Source organism: Balaenoptera borealis, assembly GCF_965194805.1.
Source record: "Balaenoptera borealis genome assembly, chromosome: 10".
NCBI classification, from domain to species: domain Eukaryota; kingdom Metazoa; phylum Chordata; class Mammalia; order Artiodactyla; family Balaenopteridae; genus Balaenoptera; species Balaenoptera borealis.
The window spans coordinates 89,577,234-89,602,779 of record NC_138874.1 but is presented as its reverse complement, the minus strand read 5'-3'; the positions used below and the strand labels follow the sequence as shown (position 1 = coordinate 89,602,779).

Here is a 25,546-nt window from a genome sequence, read left to right as displayed (position 1 = left end):
CACTTTCGCCTCAGCTGCAGGCAGAACGGAGCCACGCGCAGCCTGGGCCCTTTGCCCCTACGGGCGGATAAACCCTTTGACCTGGTCACTCTGTGTATTCCTTCTGGGACCTATCAGGTCAGAGGCGGCTTCTGTGTTGCTGCCCAGCGTGTCGCAGATGTCCATACTTGCGTCCATGGAGTCTCCGTCTGCCCTCGGTGCTTTGGCAGGAATCACAGTCGCCACCGCAGGACCCCTCTGCAACTTAACCAGCCTTGCTCTCGCTGCTTCAACCCAAAGGGAAGGGCCTGGAGCGGACGACATTCCTTGACCGCTGTCAGGAAAAACAGGCGCGCGACTGGTGCAGACCCTACTCCAGCACGCCCAGGACTGGCGCAGAGGCTTTCGCGTCGGGGTCGCAGCTAGAACTGCTCTCCCCAGAGCCTTGCCGGGAGGGAAGTAAAAACAAGACGTCCCGCCCGGTACCCCATATGTTACAACTGTACAGTTTCGATCCCTCCCTCCGCTTCCCGACCCTAGAGGGTTAAATCGGGAGGGTACAACGCCACCCCTTCCTCCTACTCCCCCTTCCCGCGCCCCGCCTCACCTTACCTTTAAAAAGTTAAAAAATGTCTGCAGTTGAAATCTCTTAAAGGGGCGGTGCTGGTGAACGAGTACTCTTGGCACGAGTCTCTGAGAAGGCTGGCTAGGGGCGTGAGTTCGCTCCACCAGCACCAAAACACTGAAGAAAAAAAAAAAAAAAAAAAGCGAGAGAGAGGGGGGAAAAAGGAAGGGAAAAAAAGGGGGGAAAAAGGCAGACAGACATACACTTTAGATAAGGACAATTAGTCACCAGTGAGACCCTGTAGGAAGAGAGGTTTAAATCAGAGGGATTTAATGAGGGTGCTCTGTGCCTTTCCTGAAGCCATGCCCTCCAGCAACTCCCGCCCCCCTGCGTGCCTAGCCCCGGTGGCTCTCTTCTTGGCTCTGTTGCTCCATCTCTCCCTTTCCTCCCAAGCTGGAGACAGGAGACCCTTGCCTGTAGACAGAGCTCCAGGTTTGAAGGAAAAGACCCTGATTCTACTTGATGTGAGCACCAAGAACCCAGTCAGGACAGTCAATGAGAACTTCCTCTCTCTGCAGCTGGATCCGTCCATCATTCATGATGGCTGGCTCGATTTCTTAAGGTAAGGCAGGGGCTTCAATGGATCATTTTTTAAAAAAGTAGCAACCCCCACCCCTTCCTATCCCCCCATTCCAAAGGGGGAAGAAGAAGAAAATAAGCCAAGCGGATCTCTCAAAGAGAAGAAAGGTTTTCCTCCTCCTGGAATATTTGCTGTGAGGCTGTAACTGGTGATTGAGAAAAGCAGTGTTTTCTATTAAGATGCACATGTTTGCAATGCAGAAGGCATTTCAGAAACTTACCAGTTATGACTGAAAAAATGTTGTGCTTACATATATCCACAATTAGCCTCCCCGTCTACTTCCGAAAAGAAACAAGAGGTTCAGGGCAGTTACAAAAGCGAAGAAAAAGATCTCGAACAACAAAGACCCGAGAGGGATGGGTGTGTGTGTGTGTGTGTGAGAGAGAGTGCCTGTCTGCGTGTGTCTGTGAGTGTTTAAGCGGGGATCGCACGAAAGTGGAATTTTCCACGAAAGATCGTTTCGTCAGTTCTTTCCCACTCCCAGACAGAAAATGAATCTAAGCAGAGGCTTGAGTGGTGAGCAAGTTGGTTCGGATTTTTAATTTTATATCCTCCTCTGTCCTTTCCAGACTTCAGGACTTTTTAAGATACTTTTTATAGACCGAATGGTCCCCCCAGTCCCTTCTCCTTAAATCTCCTGCGATAACTGCATAGTTTAGTTTTTCTTTAAAGAAAAAAGAAAAAAAGTCCTCGCTCCGGTCATAGCGTATATAAGAAGAGCGGAAAGTGTCCTAGAAATACTCCTGGGATGTTTCGGAGATCTGAATCCAGCACTGGTGGATTAGGAAGCCGGGAGTTTTGTGATCATGGACCCTGCATTACTCTAGGGCTTGGACTCTAATTGGGCTCACTCTCTCCCCAGTTGTTACTGTTCAGCAGTAAGGCAACCACGATCCCTTCCCAACAGGGACAGAGTTGCAGTGTAAAAAAAAAAAAAAAAAAAAAAAAAAAAAAGTCTACAATGTCGAATCCAAGTGTTGAGTTTTAAAAAATTCCCTCCAAATTAGAGCCTCAGCTGTGGGCTCCCTCGAAGAGCTCCGAGCGCTCTCAGTCTCACTTTTCTGTCCTGAGGCCGCGTCCGCGGCGCCTTTCCTGAATATCTTTCACTCTGCGAAATTCGAGTTTGCTTCTCGCGTGCGCCCGCCCCTCAGCTCTCCAGGTCTCCCCTGGCCTCGGCCAGGTCAGCGGACGCGGCAGGTAGCGGGAGGCGCTGTGTGGGGCGCTTCTTCCACGTGGAGCGAGCGTTGCGGGAGGACTGAGTGGTTGCTGTGGCCGCCGCCGAGGCCGTTTCGGTTCCTGCCCGCGACTCCGCTGGGAGGGCGGGAACAGCTCTGCGCGGCCGGATTCCTCCTCGGAAGCTCTTCCGTGCAGCAGCGCGCGTCTGTGAGCTCGTCCGGGAGGTGGGGGGCGACTACACGCCCCACTTGCATCGCGCTTCTCTAGCTACGCGGACTCCTTCGGGGTTCTTCTGCTTCTCACCTTAAAAAGAACAACAACAAACTTTCATGTTCTCGCTGAATGCTTGTCGCAGAAAAGATTGTGGAAGGCGGCTTTTCGGGGAAGAAGCCTTGGCGGGGCGCATTTGCATTGGCTGTGCAGGCTTCCGGCTGGAAGGTTGTTGGAAACGCCGTTTCTGCGGGGCCGGACTCGCGCGGATGTCTCCTCGCCCGCTGTGGGCCCACACGACGCCCGATTGCGCCTGCCGGGTAACGCAGTGCCGGAGTCCTCGGCCAAGCGATCCTTCCGGCTACTGGACTTCTCCGGGCGGCCACGACTTTTGTTAGAAACTCTAAAATTGGAGTCTCTGTTTTTTTCTTTGTTTTCTCCTATCACCGCCTTTAAGATACTCTTTAGTACCATTTGGATTGGATATTCAGAACCTGAAGCAGCAAAGCGTTAAAAATAATGTAGAGACCCGGAACTTAATAGCTGATGCCCTTAGCATCTGATTGCTCCTTCTCTACCCCTTCCCGAATTAGCAGAGGTTGGCTTTTGAAAAACCTATTTATGGAAATCCTGAACCTAAGTAGGTGTAAATGGTATTCTGATGCCCCTCGAGTCTCCTACTACGCGCAGGTTCCACATTTCGGCAAACTTCATTTTCCTCAGAGCTTCTAAATGGCCCCAAGTGGGAAGGAGAAAAGATGGAGCCCAACCCGGGGGGTGGAGAGGAGAACGTTACCTTTCCTGAGATCGGGCTGAATTATTTCAGGGACCAAAGAGGCATTGCTTTTACTGTGCAAGGCGGGGCTGGGGAGCGTTCTCAGAAAGGCAAGGATTTACCCCGGGCATTTCTCTTGCTCAGGGATTTGGGAGATGCATACAGTTGTTATAAGGTAGTGGAAAAGGAAAATCAGCTTTGGCATTAAAAAAAATCAACTTGACCTCAGGTGCCTGCTCTGAGAGAAAGAAGGCGGGTTTCACCTTCTCCATGGAGGTTGCGATGCCCCTGGAGCAGAGGAGGCATATCCCGTCTTTCAGCCCAGAAGTTTGGCAAAAATCGGAGCCCGGGGTCCGTGCGCTGCGCGTCTCCTCCAGGAGAGCTTTTCGGGCAGGGGCAGAAGCCTCGCAACTGCGCCTTAGTCCCGTGTTCTCAGCAGAAGGGTACCCCCCACCTTATGCACACACTGTTAACAAACACAATCTAAGTCTTTGTAAATACTACCTTTGGTGAGTGAGCATCGTCGGGGTGCCTGAGGGAGGGGGCCACGACCAGTTGGGCGCCGGAGGCGTAGCTCCCGGAGCCCCACGGCCCAAGACTGGGCGGGCTGGGGCGCCAGGCACAACTCCACAGAGAGTGGGAAGAGGGCCTTGCTGGTGCCCCGCGCCCTCTCGCTTGTCCCCCGGATCCTTTCCATTCTTCTTCTCTATCCCTGCAGCTCCAAGCGTCTGGTGACCCTGGCCCGGGGACTTTCGCCCGCCTTTCTGCGCTTCGGGGGCAAAAGGACCGACTTCCTGCAGTTCCAGAATCTGAGGAACCCGGCAAAAAGCCGTGGGGGTCCCGGCCCGGATTACTATCTCAAAAACTATGAGGATGGTGAGAAACTTGCTCCCCACTCTTGTGGGGTGGGGGAAGTTTGGGGAGTGGGAGCGAGCAATCGATATGTGTGCGTGTGGGGTGCAGATTTGGCGGAGCGCCAGGTTGAAGCTCACCTGAAAAACTGGTAGCTGTAGGCGAGGGGAAACTGGAGTGCGGGATTCCTGACGTGATTACACGGAGGGGGCTCATCAGGTTGTCCTTGTCCAGGCTGCCGGCCTTTCTTGGGCGGCTGGGTCTCAGAGGCCAAGAACTAGTAGCCGAAACTTATGACTGGCTAGTCCTATAGGGAGAAGGTGCAGTGGGTTTCTTGAGAAAATCCAGTCAGGCTCATAAAGGGGCAGGGTCACGTTTCCTTTCTAAAATTAAAGGAAGTGCCTTTTTGTTTTTCTTATTCTTTGCTTTCCTGAGATGAGGCTACGGAGGGCTTCAGCCTTTTTTGAATCCCACTCTAAAGTTTTCTGGAATAATCCTTTTTAGATTGGTCCATTGTTGGGAAGGTTTGAAACTTTTCACAGTGGGTTCTTCTTTAGACTGCCTAATCTCATAGTCGCACTTTTTTTTTTCTCAGTTTCAAAATGGGATTATAAATGCCAGCCTTTCCTGCCAGGATCAGATGAGTTAAGTGTTGGAAGGGCTTTTGAAAATGCCAGATCCTATTCCAGTGTGAGAGGCCAATCTTTTTACATTTGAACAGTCTCATTTTTACTAGGGAAAAATGAAAGTGGTATTTAAGAAAATTGTTTAGAGGGTTTGGTGTTAATAACTATGCACTTTCTGTGTGGGTAGAGGAACAGAGTTTCTTTCAAATGGGCAAGATGGCAATTGATGGGTCTTCACCCACTGAGGTTGTTTAGATTGGGTAGAAGAGGCATTAGTGTCCATTCCTGGAGAGCTATCTCTGCCCTGTTGTCCCTTCTCATAAATGAGCTACAGTTTTATTTTTAAAGTGCTCAGGGACATGTTCTCAGAGCTTCCTGGATTTTGTTACATCTTGTCCTTATAAATCAGCAAAACGAGGAAAAGTCCTTGTATTTTCTGGGGCTTTCAATGAACGGGAATTCTGGAGAGTTTGGATCTATTTCAAGGTTGGCTGAGAAACCTTTTTTTTAAAGTGCCAGACTGGAGAAAGAGGGCAAGGCTGAGGCTTCTTGAGTTTGAATCCTGAATTAGACTTACTCTTTTACAACATTGGCTAAGAGTGTAGGTGTTTAAGGCTACATCTTTTCAAAGGTAAATATCATTGCTATAAAAATGTGGGTTGCCAGTAGATTTTGCTGTCACTCATCATAAAATGCTGAAAGGTAAAAGATAATCCTGAACAGCAGCTCTGATGGTAATTTGACCTGGGGCTTTATAGCTCCCAGGGTCACTGTCAGCTCTGTATTCGGATACAAGAAGGGAGAATATTAATGGTTTTCCTGATGAAACAGCTCTTCTTTGAGTCCATTTGAACTACTTCCTCTTTAGTTTGTGAAAAAACTTGTAAGAGCCCCAGGGACCACTGTGGGAAAAAAAAAGACTATTATAAGTTTAGAAATTAGCCTTTTTCTCCCAAACTTGTACCTAGGATTGTATTACCTATTCATTGAGAGTGGGAGATATGCTTAAAATGAAGGATACAATTTGTTTCCCTTTGTACAAGGAGAAAGTGGGCATCATGGGGAGAAAAGGATATTGGCAGAAGGCCGTGCCCCATAAAACTTCATAGAATTAGGAAAAAACCAGAAATGGAAAAGATCTAAGAGGTCATCTTCAGTCCTCCCACCACTTCAGGGTTCAGTACAGGATCATTCCATATGGAATCCTTTTCTTGTTTTGTCCAACATGGTATTAAATATCTCTAGGAGTGTAGTTTTCACCAATCCTGTGGGAGAGAGTTTTTTTGTCCCATAGGTTTTCACCGGTAAATTTTTCCTGAATTTTCCCTTTATATTCTCTAAATATTTGATTACTCCTCTTTGCATTTTTTTAGACATTTACCTTCAAAATAATTTCTTTGTTGTGTCAGCTTCAAAAAAAGGTTTCCTCATAGCTGTTCTTTATCTAGACTACCTGGATTTAATTCTTTTAAAACTTTCTTTAAAGTCAGTCCTTCCAGACACTAATCTGTTTTATTGCTCCTAGCTGAACTCCTTTTGATTTATGTCTCCTTGGTAATAAGATGCTCTGAACTATATCAGTATTTGAGGCCTTAGCACAGTTAAAGAGAGTAAGAATGCCCTGTTTCTGCCCTTTGATGCTCACATATCCTTAAATCACCCATAGTGTCTTTGTTGTTGCATGTTGCATTGCAGAATTAAAGGCAAAAATGGTTTTTGTATAGCCTCAGCAATTTTGCTAATGTTATACTTCAGTTGTCACTTTTAATCCAGTGATAACTGTCATCATATAATGAGCCTCTTAAAATAATTAGGTCTTCTCAGTAGACAGCCCTGTAATAGGCATTTTGGCATAAGTACCTTATTTTTTAAAAAAGGGATGTATTGGCTTAAACATAATATAGAATAATAACATACATTTTGAATAATTAGATACAGCTACTGGCACATTATGAAATTGAGTGACATAGGGAATAGAATGTGGAATTTGGACTCAGAAAGCCTGTATTTCAGGCCTGGCTCTATCACTTATGAATATGTGGCCCTGGGCTTGCTGCTTCTCTGTAATATATGGATGTGATAATACCTGCTCTGCATTGCTTCTGGAGGGTTCTGAGAGGTATCTGTATAAAATATTTTGTCAACCGCAAAGCACTATGAAGGCTAAGTATTCCTACTTTTATTAAAGGCAGCTTCAGGAAATTTATAACATATATGTTTAATATTTTAAAGTGGGTTTAAGGAGTGAATAAGATGCGGTAGACCAAAGTTTATATAGAAGAAAGGAGATAGAATTAGGGAATTGTTTGAGAGGATTAAGAGAATGTAGGGAGAATTTTTAGGGAGAATTGTCTTTAAGGGATGGAGGTGAAGAACATAGGGTGGCTATTTTTTTTGTGTGGTAATGAAAGACGAGACTAATCTTTAGTTTTGTTATATACTAACATTAAAATGAACTGATAGTTCCAGCTTGGGTAACGTACACTTTTCTGGTTAATTCATTCATATTGCTACCTCGATGTGATTTTTTGTTGTTGTTTTCCCCTGAATTAATAGGGCAATTAACAAGTCATGTGGCTTATATTTTCCAAAAACTTTTAAAGCATATTAATGCAGCTGCATTTTCTCTTTCTAAAGTCACTGTTTGCATAAACTTTGGGAACTTCTCTAGTTAGTCCTTTAATACAGTTACCTATTCCACTCTTAGCGTAGGCAACTTGAACTTCATATAAACATGATGATGATGGAGGAAATAAAAAATAGGATTGTTCTTCATATTTTGGAGTCTTACCCTTTGCATCTCTATGGGATGTTATGCTTTTCTTGCTCCTAACAAAGAAATCTTGGGTTAATCTTTTGTTCTTAAGTTTATTTTGCTACAGTCTGCCTCTCTTTGTTGTATATTCAGTGTGCTTTATTTGTATGCCTGTCTCTTTACTGCCATAACCATATCTTTAATCAAGACATATACCATTTATTATGCACATCAAAAGCCAGCTTAATATTTCTAAAATATCGTATTCATCATGTCACTTTTTTGCTGGAAAACTTTGATCTTTTTTGGATTGCTTACAGAAAATGTTCAAACTCCTCACCTTGGCATTCAAAGCCTTTTTAAATCTCAGCTTACCTTTTGTACCCTATGTTTTCATATAACTTTTATTACAGCCCAGCTTGATTTTCACTGTTTCCTTAAAACACCTTTATCTCAACCCCCTTTGTTCAGCCATTCTATCTCTGCTTTAAATGCCTTTTTCTTGGCTCTGTTAAAATCTCACCACCCACTCCACCCAATTCTTGAAGACCCATTGCAAATGCTCCTTATTTTCACAAGCCTTTCCTGAACAGGTCATTTCATAGTTATCTCTTCTTTCTCTGGACTATTGCCGTTCTTTCTCATTATGTTGTTCTTTTGGCCCCTTCTGCCTTGTTTTGCTTTTTAACTTTACATATATATATATATATATATATATATATATATATATGAAAAGTTAAACATATATATATGTATTTTTGTTTTACCTTTTCAATTAGAATGCAAATTCTTTATAGGAAGGGACCATATCTAATTGTTGTATATCCTAAGATGTCTAGCATTATGTATGACACATAGTAGAACTTCCGCAAATATTTTTGGCTGCATACTAGGTTAAGAGCCTGTTAAAGGCACTGGAAAAATGGAGGTTACCAATGAAGAAATGAGTAAACACATACATAAAGATTCTATTCATTTTTCACCTTCAATGCATTTTCCCACGAAGTCCATTCTTAATATTTATTTTAATGACATACTTCATTATTTTAACTATGTACTCTTTATCTTTGGTAGTCTAAGTGTCTTGGTTTCATACTGTGCATTAAATCAACTTTACCACCTGATTTAAAGCCTTGCACTGGACCCACACTATTTTTTATTGTGTCTGTTTCTTCTTTGCCTTTACTTTTGCTTTTCTTGGTTAGCCTTACATAGTTTCTACACCTAATTTTCCAGTTCCCAAATTAATAGTACCTTTTCACAAGTTTAAATGTTTTTTCAATCTTCGTCTCCTGAAAATTTTCTCTTCTGAGAGCTTCTGAAATCCTAAATAATGAATGTGGAGTACACTTTGTAAACGTTAAGGCACTATACAACTATTATTATTGTTTTCCTTTCTCCAGGAAGTTTTCCTAGTTTTAGTAGAGGTGAGGTAGTTAATTCTTTATCTTTCTATTCCCATTCCATCAATCAAGACATATGACATAAGAACAGCACAACTGCCAAAATACATATTTGCCTTGAACTTATCCACCTTTCATTATCTCACTTTATTTTACGTAAATGTTTCTTGAAATCCAATTACATTTAACAAGTGTTTATTGATTACCTGCTCTGTGTTTAGTTTCATGCTGGACAAAATGCAGATTATCAAATAAATAAAAGATACAGTCCTATATCAACATTAGAGCACAGCAGTAATCATTGCTGTAGGCAAGATCCACTAATCAGTGTTAAAATAAGTAGGTGAAGTTTAAGGCAAAGCAGCATATTTGCATAGCCTCAAAGCATCTCTCTCATAATGTTAATTAATTAATTAATTATTGTGGTGGTTTTAGCATATGACCACCAATTCTTTGATACTTTTAGGATGTGGAACTTCTGTTTTCCCCTTGAGTGTGGGCTGGATTTAACAACTTGTTTCTAAAGAAGAGAGTCTATAAAGCAGAAAATAGTAACTTTACAGTGGAGAAGCTGTCAGATACCATTTCAACAAAGTGATCAAGGTTAACATCAGCAGATAGGTCATGTTGATATCATGTATTCCCTGATATCATGTGATGAGAAGGGCACTTCACCTTTGTGATATTCTTTCCCCAAATCCATAACTCTCTGTAAATATGAGAAAACATTAGTCAAATTGAAGGATACTCTACAAAATACTTGACTTTTCCCCTTCAAAAGACACTGTCTCTGCTATCAATGATCTAATAGCTTGTTAGTGAGATAACATTTATAATGATAAAACTGAAGAGTAACACAAAGACAATATAGAATGAAGTGCTGAGTGGAACAAAATAGTTTGCCAGGATGTGACAGGAAAAGTAGAGATGAATACTGGCCAGACTTAGGTGGGAGTTAGGTTGGGCCTTGTGAAAGATACCTAGACTTTGGAGAAGTAGAGATGAGAGAGGACATTTCATTCAAGGGAAAGAGCATGAGGCAAAGCCTAAATATGTGTTTGGGCAATAAGGAGACCACCTGCCTAAATAGAAGGTATATGTTAGAAATTATATTAGTTCATGTTGCTAGAAGCATAACAGATTCTTTTTTATAGAAGCCTATTTGCATATTTTTTGTTAATTCAGTAATGTTTATAATTTTAAAATTATGAAAAGCACATATTAGAAATTATTCTAAGAAAAGCTCATATTTCTAGAATTATGTCTAATTTGAATTTTAAGAAGTGCTAATGTATTTTTGTTAGCTCCAAAATATGTAATTAAAAAAGAAGAAAGTACATGTGTGAGAGTAAAGGTTGGTTGGGTAAATCCAGATCAGATGATGAGAATGTTGAATTTTAAGCATAGTAAAATGGAATTGGCCCTATAGGAAAATAGAGGCTAAGTTCTTTTACTCCATTGGAGAGGGGAAGGACATGTTTTCAACATGGATAATGACCTTACCCTCTCCCATTCTTCTTTTCCAAATCATTGCACACATTCATATACTCTAGCTAAAGTGTCTTATAACTGAACTTGATGAGGTTTGAGTTATGAAGCATGTTTGAAGGACAGAGAATTTAAAACTAAATTATTAATTTGTTTCTTATAGGGTATATAAAATAAAGGTTTTAGAATTTGCTTGATAATTTTTGTTACCCTTCCTTTTTTTTTTTTTTTTTTTTTTCCTTCTTTTACAGAGTAAAAACAGGCTACTACTTTGTAATATTTATTCATTCATGAGTTTACTCATTGAGCAGGCAGCTAGCTCCAGGCCCGTTTGATGCTGAGGCTGGGAGGCCCAGCTATGGTTGTCAAATTACATACTCCTGACCTCTTATCACTTCAGCAGCATCAGTCAAAAGCAGTTTCTAGAGATTTTTAGGCCAAGAAAAGCCTCCATTCCAAGGCCACTATTTGGCATTTCATGATTTGTCTGCCAGCAACTTTAGAAGGATTTGACATAATTTAATATAGTATTAAAGGGTGTCAGAAATCACCTGAAGTTTTATATATGTTTTATTCTGCCTTTTGGAAACAAAGTGGGTGCATTTTCTGTAATGTTTGAAATTTGGTACCAGGTCCTGAGTGCTAGTTGCAGCTCCCTGTACCCCTGTGAATTTGAATGTGGTATCTAAAGATATAGTTATCATGCCATTTAGTCACAGTTTAGTCATTGTGGATCTATATAGTGCTGGAAGTGGTAGAGAGGAGATCTGGAAACTCTGGTCTACTGCTTGTAGAGGTGGCTTAATTAATTTCAGTGAATCAGAAAGTCTAGTAAATAGGCCTTTCAATCACAACCACATTTGTATAATTTATCACCTGATCATTGGGGCTAAAGGTAATCCACAAACAGTTATGTGTTCCTGTACAACACAAATTGTGCTACTGTTGCCAATACCAAATATCACTGTTTATCTTGCCATATTTATTTATATTCTCTCTCCTGTTCTCCCAAGGCCTCCTGGTGGGATGGGTACGTCATGGAAGAAAAGAAGTTTCTTTCAAAATTCCCTGGGCCTGTTTAGCCTGCCAGTCACATGGTCTGGGCTCGTAGTCAGGAGCCTCTTCTGAGAATCCTTCATCAAAATGGATTAAATGTTAAGACTCTTAACTTCTGTGCTTCTTAGTACCTTAATCAAGTTTTCAGCTGTCTAGGTCTATGAGGCAATGGATTGGAACTCTGAACAGTGTGTGTGTGTATGAGACAGAGAGAGAGAGACAGAGACAGAGATAGAGCATATGAATATATGAGTATGAAAGAATTTGGTGTGTTTTATTTTTCACACTTGTCCATGGTGGGTGATGTAGGCAAAGTAAATACAATTTGTAGACTAGTGGCTAATACTATAAAACATATAGATACCTTGTTGAACTCCTTTGTCTTTTGGTTTCATGATCAGTTTTCTTCACTTTAGTACAGTGAAAAGCAGTGTAATTTTGCTTAATTCAATACATGTTTTTTAAATTATAAACCAAATGCCAAGTTTAGTCTAGATACTGGGGCTACCCAAGAGGAATAGAACATGAACTGTACTCTCAAAGTGCTCTGGTCTTACATATTCAATAGAATTTCTCAGTGGTCTTGAGTATCATCACTCTACTTTAGTCAGACTAATCTTTACTAAGTCTTTCCACTTTGCTCATAGTATACCCTCTATGAGCCTATACCCTTGAACACTCATTTTCTGTCTTGAATTAAAATTTTTACTTGTCCTTCAAAGCTCTGCCCAAGTCCCCTGTTTCATTAAGCCTTCTGCTGAGCCAATCCTCATTAATCCTCTCTCATTCTCCAAATTTTTCTGAAATTCTGCTCTGAATACTTGATCTAATTTAGTCCAAGTGCCCCAGAATTTATGTTTGATTGACTTAAGCAGACATCATTTTTGTCTCTAGGAATTTACAATCAAAACACACTGGGATTGACATACACATAAAAATTCATATAGATAACCATCATCACATTGCATGGAACAGACACATTAAGTCAAACAAAAATTTATGTTATTTACAAACCTTAATGCATGTGTTTTGCTTTTTGTGTGGTGAAGAATGAAGAGTGAAAAATATAAGCTGCATATTTAGAAAAGATGGGGTACATATCTGTATCTACATGTTTGTATTGAGGGAGGTGGGGATTAAACCAGTACCTTATTTTTTACATGCTCTGGAAAGGCAAAAACACCTTGAAAGATGGAAGATGAGAATGCAAAAGTTAAATTGCTCAGATTTGGGTCATTATCTTTGAAATACTATGGAAGAATGGATGTTCCCCCTGCAGCTTAATAATAGTAATAGTATAATAATATTACCTAACATTGTTGGGTGCTTCTTATGTGTCAAGTACTATTTTAAGGAATTTACATAGATTAACATTTAATCCTCTTATCAACCCTATGAGGAAAGTAATATTTTCCCATTTGACAGATGGGGAAACTGAGGCACAGAGTGGTTAAATAACTTGCCCAAGGCCACCTAGGTAAAGAGTTGGGGAGCAGGGACTCAATGACATCACCCATTAAACCTGAAGGCTTAAGCGGAGCCTGTGTTAATGAACTTGTTTTTCTACTAACTAAATGGGTCATTGTGCAAGTTGTTAACCTTCCTGAAGCCTTCCTTATCCACAAAATGAAGAAAATGGACCACATTGTCTGTTTGTAGCATCTAATTCTGAGATTCTGTGAGTCAAAGATATCAGACATACAAGGCATGTAGGAAATAATAGCAATGGGAACAAGATAGGATATATTCAAACGTTAAAGGATGTAGAACAAGCTGTAAGGGTTATAGAAGTTCAGAGAAGGAGATTAAGTGAGAGCTGGAGTAGTCAGGACAGGTGCCTAGGAGGAGGGAGCTTGACCTGGCCTTAAGGGTAACTAATAATAATGCTAATAACAGCTACTGTTTGTTGAGTTCTTACTGTGTTTACATATGGTATCTCATTTAATTCTTAAATCAATCTGTTGACAAACGTGTGAGCATGCACGTGTGTATGTGTGTGTATATGAAGAAATAGGGACTCAGAAGAGACATGTGACTTGCTTAAGGTCATAAGATCAGTAGTTAGTACAACCAGGATTAGAACCCAGTCCTATTCTCTCTTCACTGTGCTTAGATAAGAGGGATCCAGTCTTTGGTTCATTCACTATTTCATTTATTCATCTATTCATCTATCAGGCACTCAAAAGCCCTATACTAAGTATCATGGAGCAGTAAAAAAAATGTGTGCCATAGACCCTCCCTCAAAGGTCTAGTGGGTTAGGACACAAAATAGTTGTTAGGAAAAACAGCAAAAGAATAATCACAGGGAGGCACATGAACAATTGAAAGAGATGATTGTCACACTTTATGACATTTGAAGGAATAGGACAGAAACTGATCCAATGGAATAGAACTTATTAGTTCTATCCAATGGGATAGAACTATTTTGGAAGCAGATGAATTGAAAAGAATACTAGAAATGGATCAACAGTGTCATTGATGTAAGGGAAATGGCAGGAAAAAAAGCAGAAAAATAAGAATATTTGAAAAAGTTGTTGGAAAGTTACCATTAAATTATTGGGCAATTTTAGAATTACTTTGTTTTTATTTATATACTAGAACCATACTCTGCATTTTTCTTCTTTCAAGTTCTGAGGCCGGAGAAACCCTGTGAAGGATAAAGGGGACTGATAAGGGTGAAGTTTCAAGAAAACCCTTCCTTCATACCTCTCTTCCTTATCTTTCTCTTTGAAGTGAGAGTTTGTTAAACTCAAGTAGAGATCACTTTTATAGCCATTTAAAATGAAGAAACTATGCAGCAAAGAGGTTATATATTCTACACAAAGTAAGTAACTGTGCTGGTAAGTGGCAGAGCTGTGGCTGGATCCAGGACAGTCTCACTCTGAAGCTGGTGATTTTCACCACCCCCATTATAGCATAACAGCACAATATTCCTCATTCTTCTACCAAGACAGCTTCAAAGGCCTTTCCTCTAGGGGTTTATATTAACTTGAGTCTGATTTGAAAGTTTGAGAATGGGGCTAAATGAAAATTATGATTGTTTACCTCATGGCTCTTTCCATCTGGTTTGGGCAGTCTTCGTCTCCCATCTATTCTGTCATCTCTCTCTAAGGAAAATGGGTTCCCTTTCTCCAGCCTCTCTTCATCCTCCTGCCTCATTAATCTTTCTGAAGCTCCATGTTCTCCTGTCACTGCCTAGCTAGAAACCTTCAGGGTTATCCCTTGTCTAACTTAAATCCTCCTCATTCTCCTCCAGTTTTCCAAGGCCCTCTAGAGTCAGCCCACCTTCCTTGGCCAGCTTCTTCTCTCCTCTTCCCCACAGGAACCTGAGTTTATTCACAAGCAGATGGTGTAACTTCCTGTCACAGAGCTCCTACTCACTCTGCCATTCTCTTAATTTCTAACCCTCTGGATTTCTCACTCCATCATCTGTCTGCCCACTTTTTACCCACTTCTAAATTCTTCCTGCCTTTCAGAACCCTGCTCAAATTTGTCCTCCTTCTCTATGAATTCTTCACGATCTCATTTATTCATTCATGAAGTGTTTATTGAGCCTGAATTTCCAAGGTATTTGTTGTATAAAAATCACTCTTTTGGCTATTTTCATATTCTGCCTCAATGTTCTCAGGTGTCTTTTTGTGTGTGTTCATGTAAACTTGGCTCAACCCCTAGATTATACGTCACTGTGACAGCAGTGATTTTATCATTTTTGTTGTTGCTACAACATCTAGTAGCTGTCTTTTGCCTAGTAGTTCTTCAGTGTATACTTGTTGACTGATTATTTACCATTTATTGGGTAGCTTAATACACTAAAAAGAATAATAGCTCTTCCATTCATTGTTTCTGCTTTTTAAAAAATTCATAGTCTATTTCTGGTTAATGCTTAACTTCCTTATTCATATTTTTACTTTTAAAGTTTTAGACTTTTTATTTATTTTATTAATACCAATGAAATGCATGCTCATTAATATAAATGTAATAATACATATATCATAGATAGAACCACTTTTAACAGTCTGGCATGTACCTTTTTAGACCTTTTTCTGTGCATACATATGTATATAAAAATTTAAATGTGTAAGTGGAATTGTATTTTTGTACAACTTGCTTATCTAGATAACCTTTTAGTCAGAAATTATGGGCTGTTTTTCAGTGGCTAAAGAATAATCCATATGTGGATGAGTTGTAATTTAACCATTCTTTCTAATTCATTGGTACTTTTTTGCAAGAACTTCTCTGTTTGCTATTTGTCTGTAGTTTCTAACAAAGCAATGCTGTAGAATCATATCTTTTTTGTATTGGAACTTGATCTAAATTATTTATTTTCCCCAATGTCTTTTTAACCACCCTTGTCCATTTTAATCCTTTTAGCTATAATGCATTCTTTGAGCAAATGTCAAGGAAACAGTCACAGCAAAACTAACCCTGTGCATCAAAGTACAGTTTTCTTTTGTAAAACAAGTGATTTTAAAAGTTTTGGATACAGATAGAAAGTGACACTAAAAATATTTTGACTTTTTTGTTCAAATAGTATATCACTGTGTGATTTGAAAGAAATCCTAGCTGTCACTCATCTTGTTAAAGCTACTCTGTGAATTTGAATACTACTCAGCCAAAGAAGAGACATTTATAAAGACCTCACATAATGTTTTGTGAGAAACAGACTAAAGAAGGCAGAAGTAGCCATTTTTGAATAGCTCCCTAATCAGTTTGCAGGAGAAAAATAATCACACTTTACATTTGTAATGTTCTTTAAAATTTAAAGAACTATAGAACTATAGAACTAAAGAATAATAGAACTATAGAATTATAAAAACTCCTCTGATCCTCACAGGAGCTGTGTATAGTAAGTTTATTTTAAATTTTGGCATTTCTATATTATAAATGAGAAAACAGACTCAAGGAAGTTGCTCAGAGTAATACAGCTTTTAAGTGGCAGAACTGGGATTAGAACTTAGTACCTCTGTCTTCAAGCCTGATACTCTTAAATGAGGTATACACAGCTAATGATAATCCCTCCACTCTACTTCAGTGAACCAGGTGGGTACTTGTGTTCTGCAGTGTTTGGGCCAATCTGAAATAGGAAGGCTAGAATGGGCCTGTTGTTTCTCTGTGAGAGGCTGTGTTTGCTTGTAGGTGTGCTAGGCTCTAGTTTAGTCCCAGATTCTTTTTGAACTGTTCTTTATTGACAAACTTCTGGACAGGCTGCAGGATGCCATTTTTGTAGATTTGACACCTGAAACTCAGACTCCTTTGAGACTGGAATCCAAACCCAGCGTCAGGTTAGAACTAGTCCAGAGAATGGCACAGAGGGGACTTTTGAGAGTACTCTGTGGATGCCAGTATCACTGAGGAGACTTCCAACAAAGAATTTAAAAGCCTTTTAAGTTCAGACATTCATTAGCTATCACGGTGCATCCAGTGAGAGGGTTTCATTTACCACAGAGGAGGCCCGTACTGAGTTAAGCAGAGGAGCTGGAAATAGAACATGAGCTTTTGGTGATAGTCACTAAACCATGCACACTTTAAAAAATGTTTGTAATCACCATTGAGGTGAATCTTTGTGTATCTCTCAGTGCCCTAATAGGTACACTCTTTTCATCTGGGTGTTTATTTCTTTGCAATTGTTGAAAAAAAAAAAACCAGACTGTGGACTTATTTCCCTGGCCATTATGAATCCTCTTGGAGGAGTAGACTCAAGTTAAATTCACTGAGCTGTAGATTCAAAAGAAACTGTAGTCCAGGCTTAGCCAAGTTAAAACCCATAGGTGAAACTAAACATAACTTGAAACCATTAGAAAAATAAATGCTGTTGTTTCATAGAACAATTGTAGAAGCAAATGAATGATACCCCAGTCCAAAGGTCAGGATTTTCAACAGCTTGCAGCAGAAAACTTACACTTATTAAATGTCTTCACTAGGGGTTTTTGTGTTAGTGGATGACTGAGGTCTTTTGTTTCTTCTGTTTCCCTCATGGCAATAAAGTTGAAATTTAGAAAGCTTTCAAAATGAAATTTCTCATAGAAGTTATAACCACAGGTTTTAAGTTTTCATCACCTAAATGTGGAACAGAACAATTGAAAATTTGGGGGGAGGGGAAAAGAGGTTTGAGGACACATGTGGTGTGTATCAAGAATCAGTGTAAATCAGGAAGGTGTGGTAAGGGGGATTTCCTGTGTTACAGAACTGCTGAAATAGTGCTCCCCCACCCTCCATCAATACATTCCAAATTAAGGTGCTGGCCTTTTCTGACACCTTGCAGAGATGGTGCCCCTTACCTGACACACTGTAGTTTCCTTGAAGCTTCAATCAACAGTTGGTTGCTAAGAGAGCTCATCCTGGGGATAATGAGTTCTTTGGTTGTGTCCTTTCTTTTGTACCTCATGAGTTTGGCAGGTACCTACCTGTAGGATGGGGCCAGACTAGTATTTTGAGTCTGTTCTTTTTTATCCCTGCTATAGGACAATTCATTTCCAGTTTTCCAGGTCTGATAATAATAACTACCAATTATCGAGCACTTATACATCCCAAGTACTGGGCCAAAAGCCCTTCAAAGGTGATCAGATTTTTTCCTCACAACCCCTTGAAGCAGGTATAAACTGTCCCATTTGATAGAAGCTTAGAGAAGTTAGTGATTCTGGCTGCATTCCCCTAGCTAGGGGAGCTTTAAAAAAATGTTGGGTCCTAGGCTAATTAAATCAATCTCTGGTGGAGCCAAGGCATTGTGATTTTTAAAAATCTCCCCAGATGGTCTAAAGTGTACACCATGTTAAGAACCTCTGGGTGAAGTGATTTGCCTAAGGTACTTCAGCGCGTTTGTTGTGGAGTTCAAGTCTAGACAGTCTGAATCTAGAGACCAGGTATAGCAACTCTACTGAAGTAAAGCCTAAACTTTAATATTTGCAAATGAAGCAACTGACAAAGGATTAATCTCCAAAATTTACAAGCAGCTCATGCAGCTCAATAACAAAAAAACAAACAACCCAATCCAAAAATGAAACCTTTTTGATGCAATGCTAAATGTCCTTCCTGCCTGTTTGACTGCCTTTGGTATTTCTTACTTTTCCTTTGGTCTTATTGTTGCTGTCCTAGTCTAGACCATCTACTAAAATGGCAATCTCTTTTTTTTTATTATTAAATTTTACTGGAGTATGGTTGCTTTACAATGTTGTGTTAGCCTCCACTGCACAACAAAATGAATCAGCCATACACATACAGATATCCCCTCCCTTTTGGACTTCCCTCCCATTGGCAATCTCTTAATTGGTGTCAGTGGCCCTAATTTCTTTGAAAGAAAGACAGTAAACAGTTCTTGAGCACCTACCCTCTGCAAGGCACTTTATATTATATCTCATTTAATCCTTACCAGGCAGGTTTTCTCATCACTTCAAGTTGAGGAAGCTGAAGTTCAGGGAGGTTAAGTAACTTGTCCCAGCTTTACAACTAGGACTTGACAGAGTCAGAGTTTATGATTCTAAAATCTATGTTTTTTCAACAATACGTGGTTGCTTCCAGTACATTTTAGAATTTTATCATATCTAGTTCAGTGATGCGTACATAGTGGGTGGTCAAAAATGCTTGCTTACTTGTATTGAATTCCTGTTTTAACACATCCTTACAGCATTTAAAAGCCAGAGAAGGACTAATGATCCTCTTACTATAAAATAATGATGCCTAAGGACTCACTCCACACTTCATCTTAGAGTAGACCTCTGTCCCTGGTATCTCTGCCCTTCAGTGTGTGGTGGTGTTTTTTAAAATCACTATATACCCTGTGCCGAGCACAGGCCTGGCACATAGTAGGTGCTCGATAAATATTTGTTGAAAGAATAATGAATGAGTTAGGTTGTAATGGTCTTGAATCCATCAAAATTGAAAACGAAGGTCTTTAAATCACATACCTTGAGGGTAGTTGTCCTTCCAGTGGTTGTTTCTGGATCTGTGTTTGCAATCACCCCAGAGACTACAGAGAATCTATGAATCTAATGTAATAAAATATTCACATGCAGAAAATAGAGATCTTGAGGAGTTACAGCTTGCATGTGAAGAAGGAGCCCTCACATCTTGAGAGTCTTGCTGTCTTAGAGCAAGCTTGTTTACTCAGAAGGAAAAAAAAAATACAGGGAGAAACTAAAACAGACAAAAGCTAAATGGACAACTCTTAGTAATGGGATCATATCCTGGATTCTGTTCCCAGCCTGGCAGCTGATTTACTTGGCTGCTCCCAGCCCCTGGCTTACTCCCCCAGTAGTCTCATTTGCTTTACTAGTATAGGAGAGGGCTGTGGTGGGGGCATGGAGTGAGCATTGTGAAACCTTGATGACATTGGTAGGCTGATGAGTTACCACCATAGAGACCAGTGTCATGCTCATCCTTTGGCAGTCTTGGTTTTTTGGAAGTTGGAAGGGCTCTGGAAATACCTGTGAGCATAGTTTGAAAAGTGAAATTTTCTTGAGAATGAAGGAATATAGGGTGGGTTTTTGTTTTATGAATATTAACTGTTGATCCCTTTTCTGGGGTTTTTAGTCATGGTCAGGAGTATTTGGAGATGAAGGAATGCTATTCTTTTATCTTTTGTTTGTTTGTTTGTAACTGCTTAATACTTGGGAATTGATGAACTAAAAGTAATGATTATGTGCCATTGGGCCAATACCATTTCCAGTATACCAAGGCCATTTGGGAACCAGTTGTAAAAGGCATTCCTTGAGAGACGAAATTGGACTGGGATTTGGGATTCAATCGTCAAAGACAATCTGAGAGTTAACTTGAGAGTTAAGTCAAGGAGTTTGGGTTTTATCCTTTAGATAACAGAGAATCAAGGAAAGATTGTGATTAACAAAATTATATGTGATATTTCAGGAAGATTTATTTCATATCTCCTTACAGAACAGAACAGTGGTAGATTCCTAGCTGCAGAGGGACCAAGGAGAGGCTAGTGAAGATATCCAGGAGTGAGATGTGGACAGATTACATTAGTGAAGCAGCAGTGGGAAAGAAAAGGAATAGTTAGGGAGTCATTACAAAGGAAAAACTGACAGGACATGGTAATTGATTTGATATGGATAGTATCCTTTGCATTTACTTTGTGCTGTAGTTCTAACATGAAAGGGAGACTTTTTTTTTTTTTTAAGAAAAGAGATTCATTGGGATCAAACAGTGCTTATAAACTGAGGAATTAATAGCACTGGCATGGGCCAAACTTAATTTTAAAAAATTTAGTCAATGCAAAGCAGGCTTTTGGTTGTCAGTTCAACTGGAAACAATTCCCCTTTTCACTTCTTTTTTTTTTTTTTGCCTGACTTTTCTTTCAAAAGTCAAATAAAGCCAGACAGTTGGATAGTTGAGGATGGGGTTAAAAATGTTTTCTAAGTATTTGTACATAAACAGAAAGCACTTTTGTATTTTTCAGCCTTCCCCAGGTATTTGTGATGTATCTGTGTGACAGTTATGAATCTAGTTAACGTATAGGGGGAAAATCTTTCCTGTAGGTAATCTGCGCTCTTAAACCTGCCCCTTTGTCCTACAGTTATATATTCTTGCTTATAAATAGGGACTAGGTGAGTGAGTGGATAGCTCAGTTAATTGTCATCATCGTCATCGTCATTGTTGTTATCATCATATAGCTATTTTTATTACTAATGACTTGTATTAAACATTTCATGTGAGTCAGACATTGTACCCACATTATAACTACTATTTTATTTAATTCTTATAACCATCTTATGAGGTAGGCACATTTTTATTATGGGCACAGATGAGGAAACTCAGGCTCAGAGTTGTTAAATAACTTGTTCAAGATCACACAGCTAGTAAGTGGCAGAGCAAGGACAGGAAAAAGAGATCACTTTAACTCCAAATCTCTATTATACATGCCAAAACATTTCCAAGTGCATCTCCAGCAGACATGTGGGGATCATCAGTTTTAGAGCTAAAAATCAACAGCATAATATTATTATATCTCCTAAAGAGAAATCTGGTTATAGGAGCAAGGAATTATTTACAAACTGTTTGACATCATTTTTCTAGGTGCCTATCATTTTGCTATATAATGAACCGATTTCAGTAAGTCAGTGACTAATAGTAATGAGTTACTATCTGCCCAGGTAGGATTTAAAAAAAAATGGTAAAAAACATATAACATACAATTTACCATCTTAGAGCTAATATATTTGAATTTAGTAAAGTTGAAGAATACAAAATCAACATACAAAAATCAGTTGCATTTCTATACACTAACACTGAAGTATCCAAAAAGGAAATTAAGAAAACAATCTTATTTACAGTAGCATCAAAGAGAATAAAATGCTTAGGAATAAACTTAACTAGAGAGGTGAAAGATGTTTCACTGAAAACTACAAAACATTGATGAAAGAAATCAAAGACACAAATAAACGGAAACACATCCTGTGTTTATGGATCGGAAGACTTAATATTATTAAAATGTCCGTACTACCCAAAGTGATCTGTAGATTGAATGTAATCCCTATAAAATCCCAATGGCATTTTGGCATCTATTTCTATATAGAAATAGAAAAAACTGCCCTAAGAGTCATTTGGAACAACAAGAGACCCTGAACAGCCAAAACTATTTTGAGAAAGAAAAGCAAAGGTGGAAGCATCACAGGTCCTGATTTCAAAATATATTGCAGTAATTAAAACAGTATGGTACTGGCATAAAGACAGACGTATAGACCAATGGAACACAGTAGAGAGCCTAGAAATAAATCCATGCATGTACAGTCAACTAATCTTCAAGAAGGGTGCCAAGAATACACAATGGGGAAAGGATAGTCTCTTCAACAAATGGTGTTGAGAAAACTGGATATCTTCTATCCATATGCAAAAGAACAAAGTTGGACCCCTATACTGTGAACAAAATAAACTCAAAGTGGGTTAGAAACTTCTAAGTAAGACCGGAAACTGTAAAACTTCTGGAAGAAAACATAGGGGAAAAGCTTCATGAAATTGGTCTTGGCAGTGATTTTGTGGGTATAACACCAAAAGTACAGATGACAAAAGCAAAAAGAAAAGACAAGTGGGACTACATCAAACTAAAAAGTTTCTGCAAAGCAAAAGAAACAACAGGATAAAGAGGCAACCTACAGAACAGGACAAAATATTTGCAAACCATATATCTGATAAGGGGTTAATATCCAAAATATATTAAAAAAGTCCTCACTCAATAGCAAAAACCAAACAACCCAATTTAAAACTGGGCAAAGGACTTGAAAAGACATTTCTCCACAGAAGATATACAGATGGCCAGCAGATATATGAAGAGATGCTCAACATTACTAATTATCAGGGAAACGCACATCAAAACCACAGTGAGATATCATCTCACAGCTGTTAGGATGGTTATTATCAAAGAAACAAAAGATGACAAGTGTTGATGAGGATATAGAGAAACTGGAACCCTCGTGCACTGTTGGTGGGAATGTAAAATGCTGCAGCTGCTACAGCTGGAAAATAGTATAGAGGTTCCTAAAAAATTAAAAATAGGACTATTAGACCTTCCAGCAATTCCATTTCTGTGTATTTAACCAAAAGAATTGAAATCAGGATCTCAAAGATATTTTCACTCCCATGTTCATTGTAGCACAATAGTCTAGATACGGAAGCAACCTGAATGTCTACTGATGCATGAATGGGTAAAGAAAATGTGGTATATACATACAATGGAATATTATTCAGCCTTAAAAAGGAAAGAAATCCTGCGATATGCAACAACATGTATGAATCTTGAGGACATTACACTTAAAATTTTAAGAGAGTCGATCTCATAAAAATATTTCCATCTTAAAGATATTACAAAACCCTAAAATTTATTATATGAATACATTAGGGTTTTAAAGTGTTCTCTGTGAGTATTTTGGCATCCTTACTCAATTGTAAGACCTATGAAAGTGGAGTCTATGTCTTTTTTTCTTCCATACCCCATGCTTTTAAAATGGTAGAGGACTATACAGTAGATAGTTAATATTTTGGTTAATGGCTAGATTTATTAAATATGAGGAAGGAAAAGACATTCAAACTAATGGAAACTGATATTTTCAAACATTTACTGTGTGCTAGACAGTGTGCTAAATGTTTAGTATAGTTTGTGTCATTTAATTATTTATAAAATTCAAGATGATGTTGATAATGACAGCAACAAGGATGACGGTACTGATTCTGGTGACAGTTAACATTTTTGGGTGCTTACTATGTACCAGGTCCTGTGTACTTTACAGGTATTTGCTCATTAACTTATCATAACTCTATGAGCTAAGCACTTTTATTTCCTTATTTTCTGTGTAAGGAAACTGAGGCTTAACTTGTACCATAAATCAGCTATAGTCAGGTCATGAGTGGTGATTTGGTATTTCAATAAAATGACACCATCACATTAAATTGATGATGGTAGTTTAAATTTTATGGATTTTGGTGGGGTGGGGTTTCTTTCTATTTAACTTCTAAATTTGTTTTTTGTAGTCGTTAAGAACTATAGGCAGAAGCTGATTTTTATGTTTTTAGATGTTTAAAAACATGATGATGAAAATAATTTAACTTAGAGAGTGGTCCATGAGCGTTTCTTTTCTCCCTCTTTGTCTTTAAAAGGAGAGATATATCTGAAAGACACTACCAGGAAACGTCATAGATATTCTGACATTCTGTCCTCTGTCACAGCAGCATGCTACTCTCTGGGTCTAGAGATTAAAATAGTGGACTCCCAGCTTTTTTGACAGTGTACTTCTGATAGTAAAAACTTTTGAGCACACCCACAAATTTTGTTTGTGTGTTTATTTATTTGTAAATTATATATTTGTATCATTGTATTAATTATATGCTATGCTAATGTATCATATCAACAAAAACAGAAATTAAAACCAATTAAAATGAATAAATAGATGTCACTTTATTTTATCCTCACATTCCCGGTGCACACATAATCCATTATGGAGATTTTGGTGTAGAAGACAGAGTGTTTAACTACGATTCAGAAGACTGGGTTTTATTCCTGGCTCTTTTGCTCAGCCAAGTAATTTATTATTTCTGGGCCTCTATTTATTCTTACAACTTGAATGTCATAAACTGTTTTTTTCTGTAAACAGGTTATAACTTTGCTCTTTCTTACCATAGAGTTGGTCTAGGATTGTAGGTAATAACTAGGGTACTTACTATTTGTAGAAGTCAAGACATTTGAACATAATTCTTGCCAACAGTACCCACATTTTATTTGTGATGGGTTAATTCCTTGGGTTTTTTAGCAAAGGATGTTCCCATGATCCTGAATATCTATGAAATAAAGTTTAATTGTCAAATATCTTTGTCAAACAGCAGGTTAAAGCAAGTTAAATAGGTATTTTAAAAGAGCTTTTAATATACTAGTGTGCAGTGTAAATCTCGGAGAGAGGGAAAAAATATGTATTTCATGAGGCTAGTGTTCCACAGAACATGCTTTGAGAAACTTTGGAGTAAATGTGGTATAGCAGTTAAGGATATTGACTTTTAGAGTCAGACCCATAACTGAACTCTAGCTGTATGATCTTGAAAAAGTCATTTAATCTTGCTAGGTCTTAGTTTGTGTATCTGTAAAACAGAAATAATAAATAGCTAACATTTATTGAGCACTTCATTTAATCTTCACAGAAATTCTGTAAAATAGATTCTCTCATTATCTCTACTTTATAGATGTAGAAACTAAGGAACAAAGAGATTATGTAACTTCTCCAAGGTTACTCAGCTTATAAATGGTGAAGTTAAAAAATCTAGGTCACATAGTCTGACTCTAGATCCTGTGATCTTAATTATTACTCTATACTGCCACGTTGTGTTATTGTGTATGACATGATATTATGTCGTAACATTAAATGAGATGATATGTAAAGTATTAGCATGGTGCCCAATGCACAGTAGATACGTGTAACAAATGGTAGTTACTCTCTTCTTTTACATGTGTCATTACATGATTGCCCCATTAAGGGATCTGTGGCAGGAAGGACTCTGTACTGAATGAAGTTAGAAAAAAGTCCATAGGG

The 25,546-nt window shown here is 38.9% G+C and overlaps 1 protein-coding gene and 1 long non-coding RNA gene across 8 annotated transcripts in view; one reads left to right on the top strand and one right to left on the bottom strand.

The window, feature by feature from the left end:
* Window positions 1–640: 640 nt before the first annotated feature.
* On the bottom strand, window positions 641–8,302 carry LOC309636104. The gene is made up of 3 exons (XR_014249236.1): window positions 4,338–8,302; window positions 1,405–2,663; window positions 641–721 (listed from the first exon to the last, which is right to left on the bottom strand). It is a non-coding gene; the product is annotated as an uncharacterized lncRNA (long non-coding RNA).
* Window positions 713–25,546, top strand: part of HPSE2 (heparanase 2 (inactive)) — a gene marked incomplete at its 5' end in the record, with an annotated part of 614,795 nt that continues 589,961 nt past the window's right edge. For 4 of the 7 annotated variants that reach the window (XM_082408112.1, XM_082408107.1, XM_082408109.1 and 1 more), the window contains 2 exons: window positions 713–1,166; window positions 4,064–4,221. In XM_082408112.1, the coding sequence (XP_082264238.1) occupies window positions 877–1,166; window positions 4,064–4,221 (448 nt within the window). Of the gene's footprint in view, window positions 1,167–2,702; window positions 3,855–4,063; window positions 4,222–25,546 lie in introns of those variants that run through there. The other 3 variants (XM_082408111.1, XM_082408113.1, XM_082408110.1) reach the window with 3 other exon arrangements.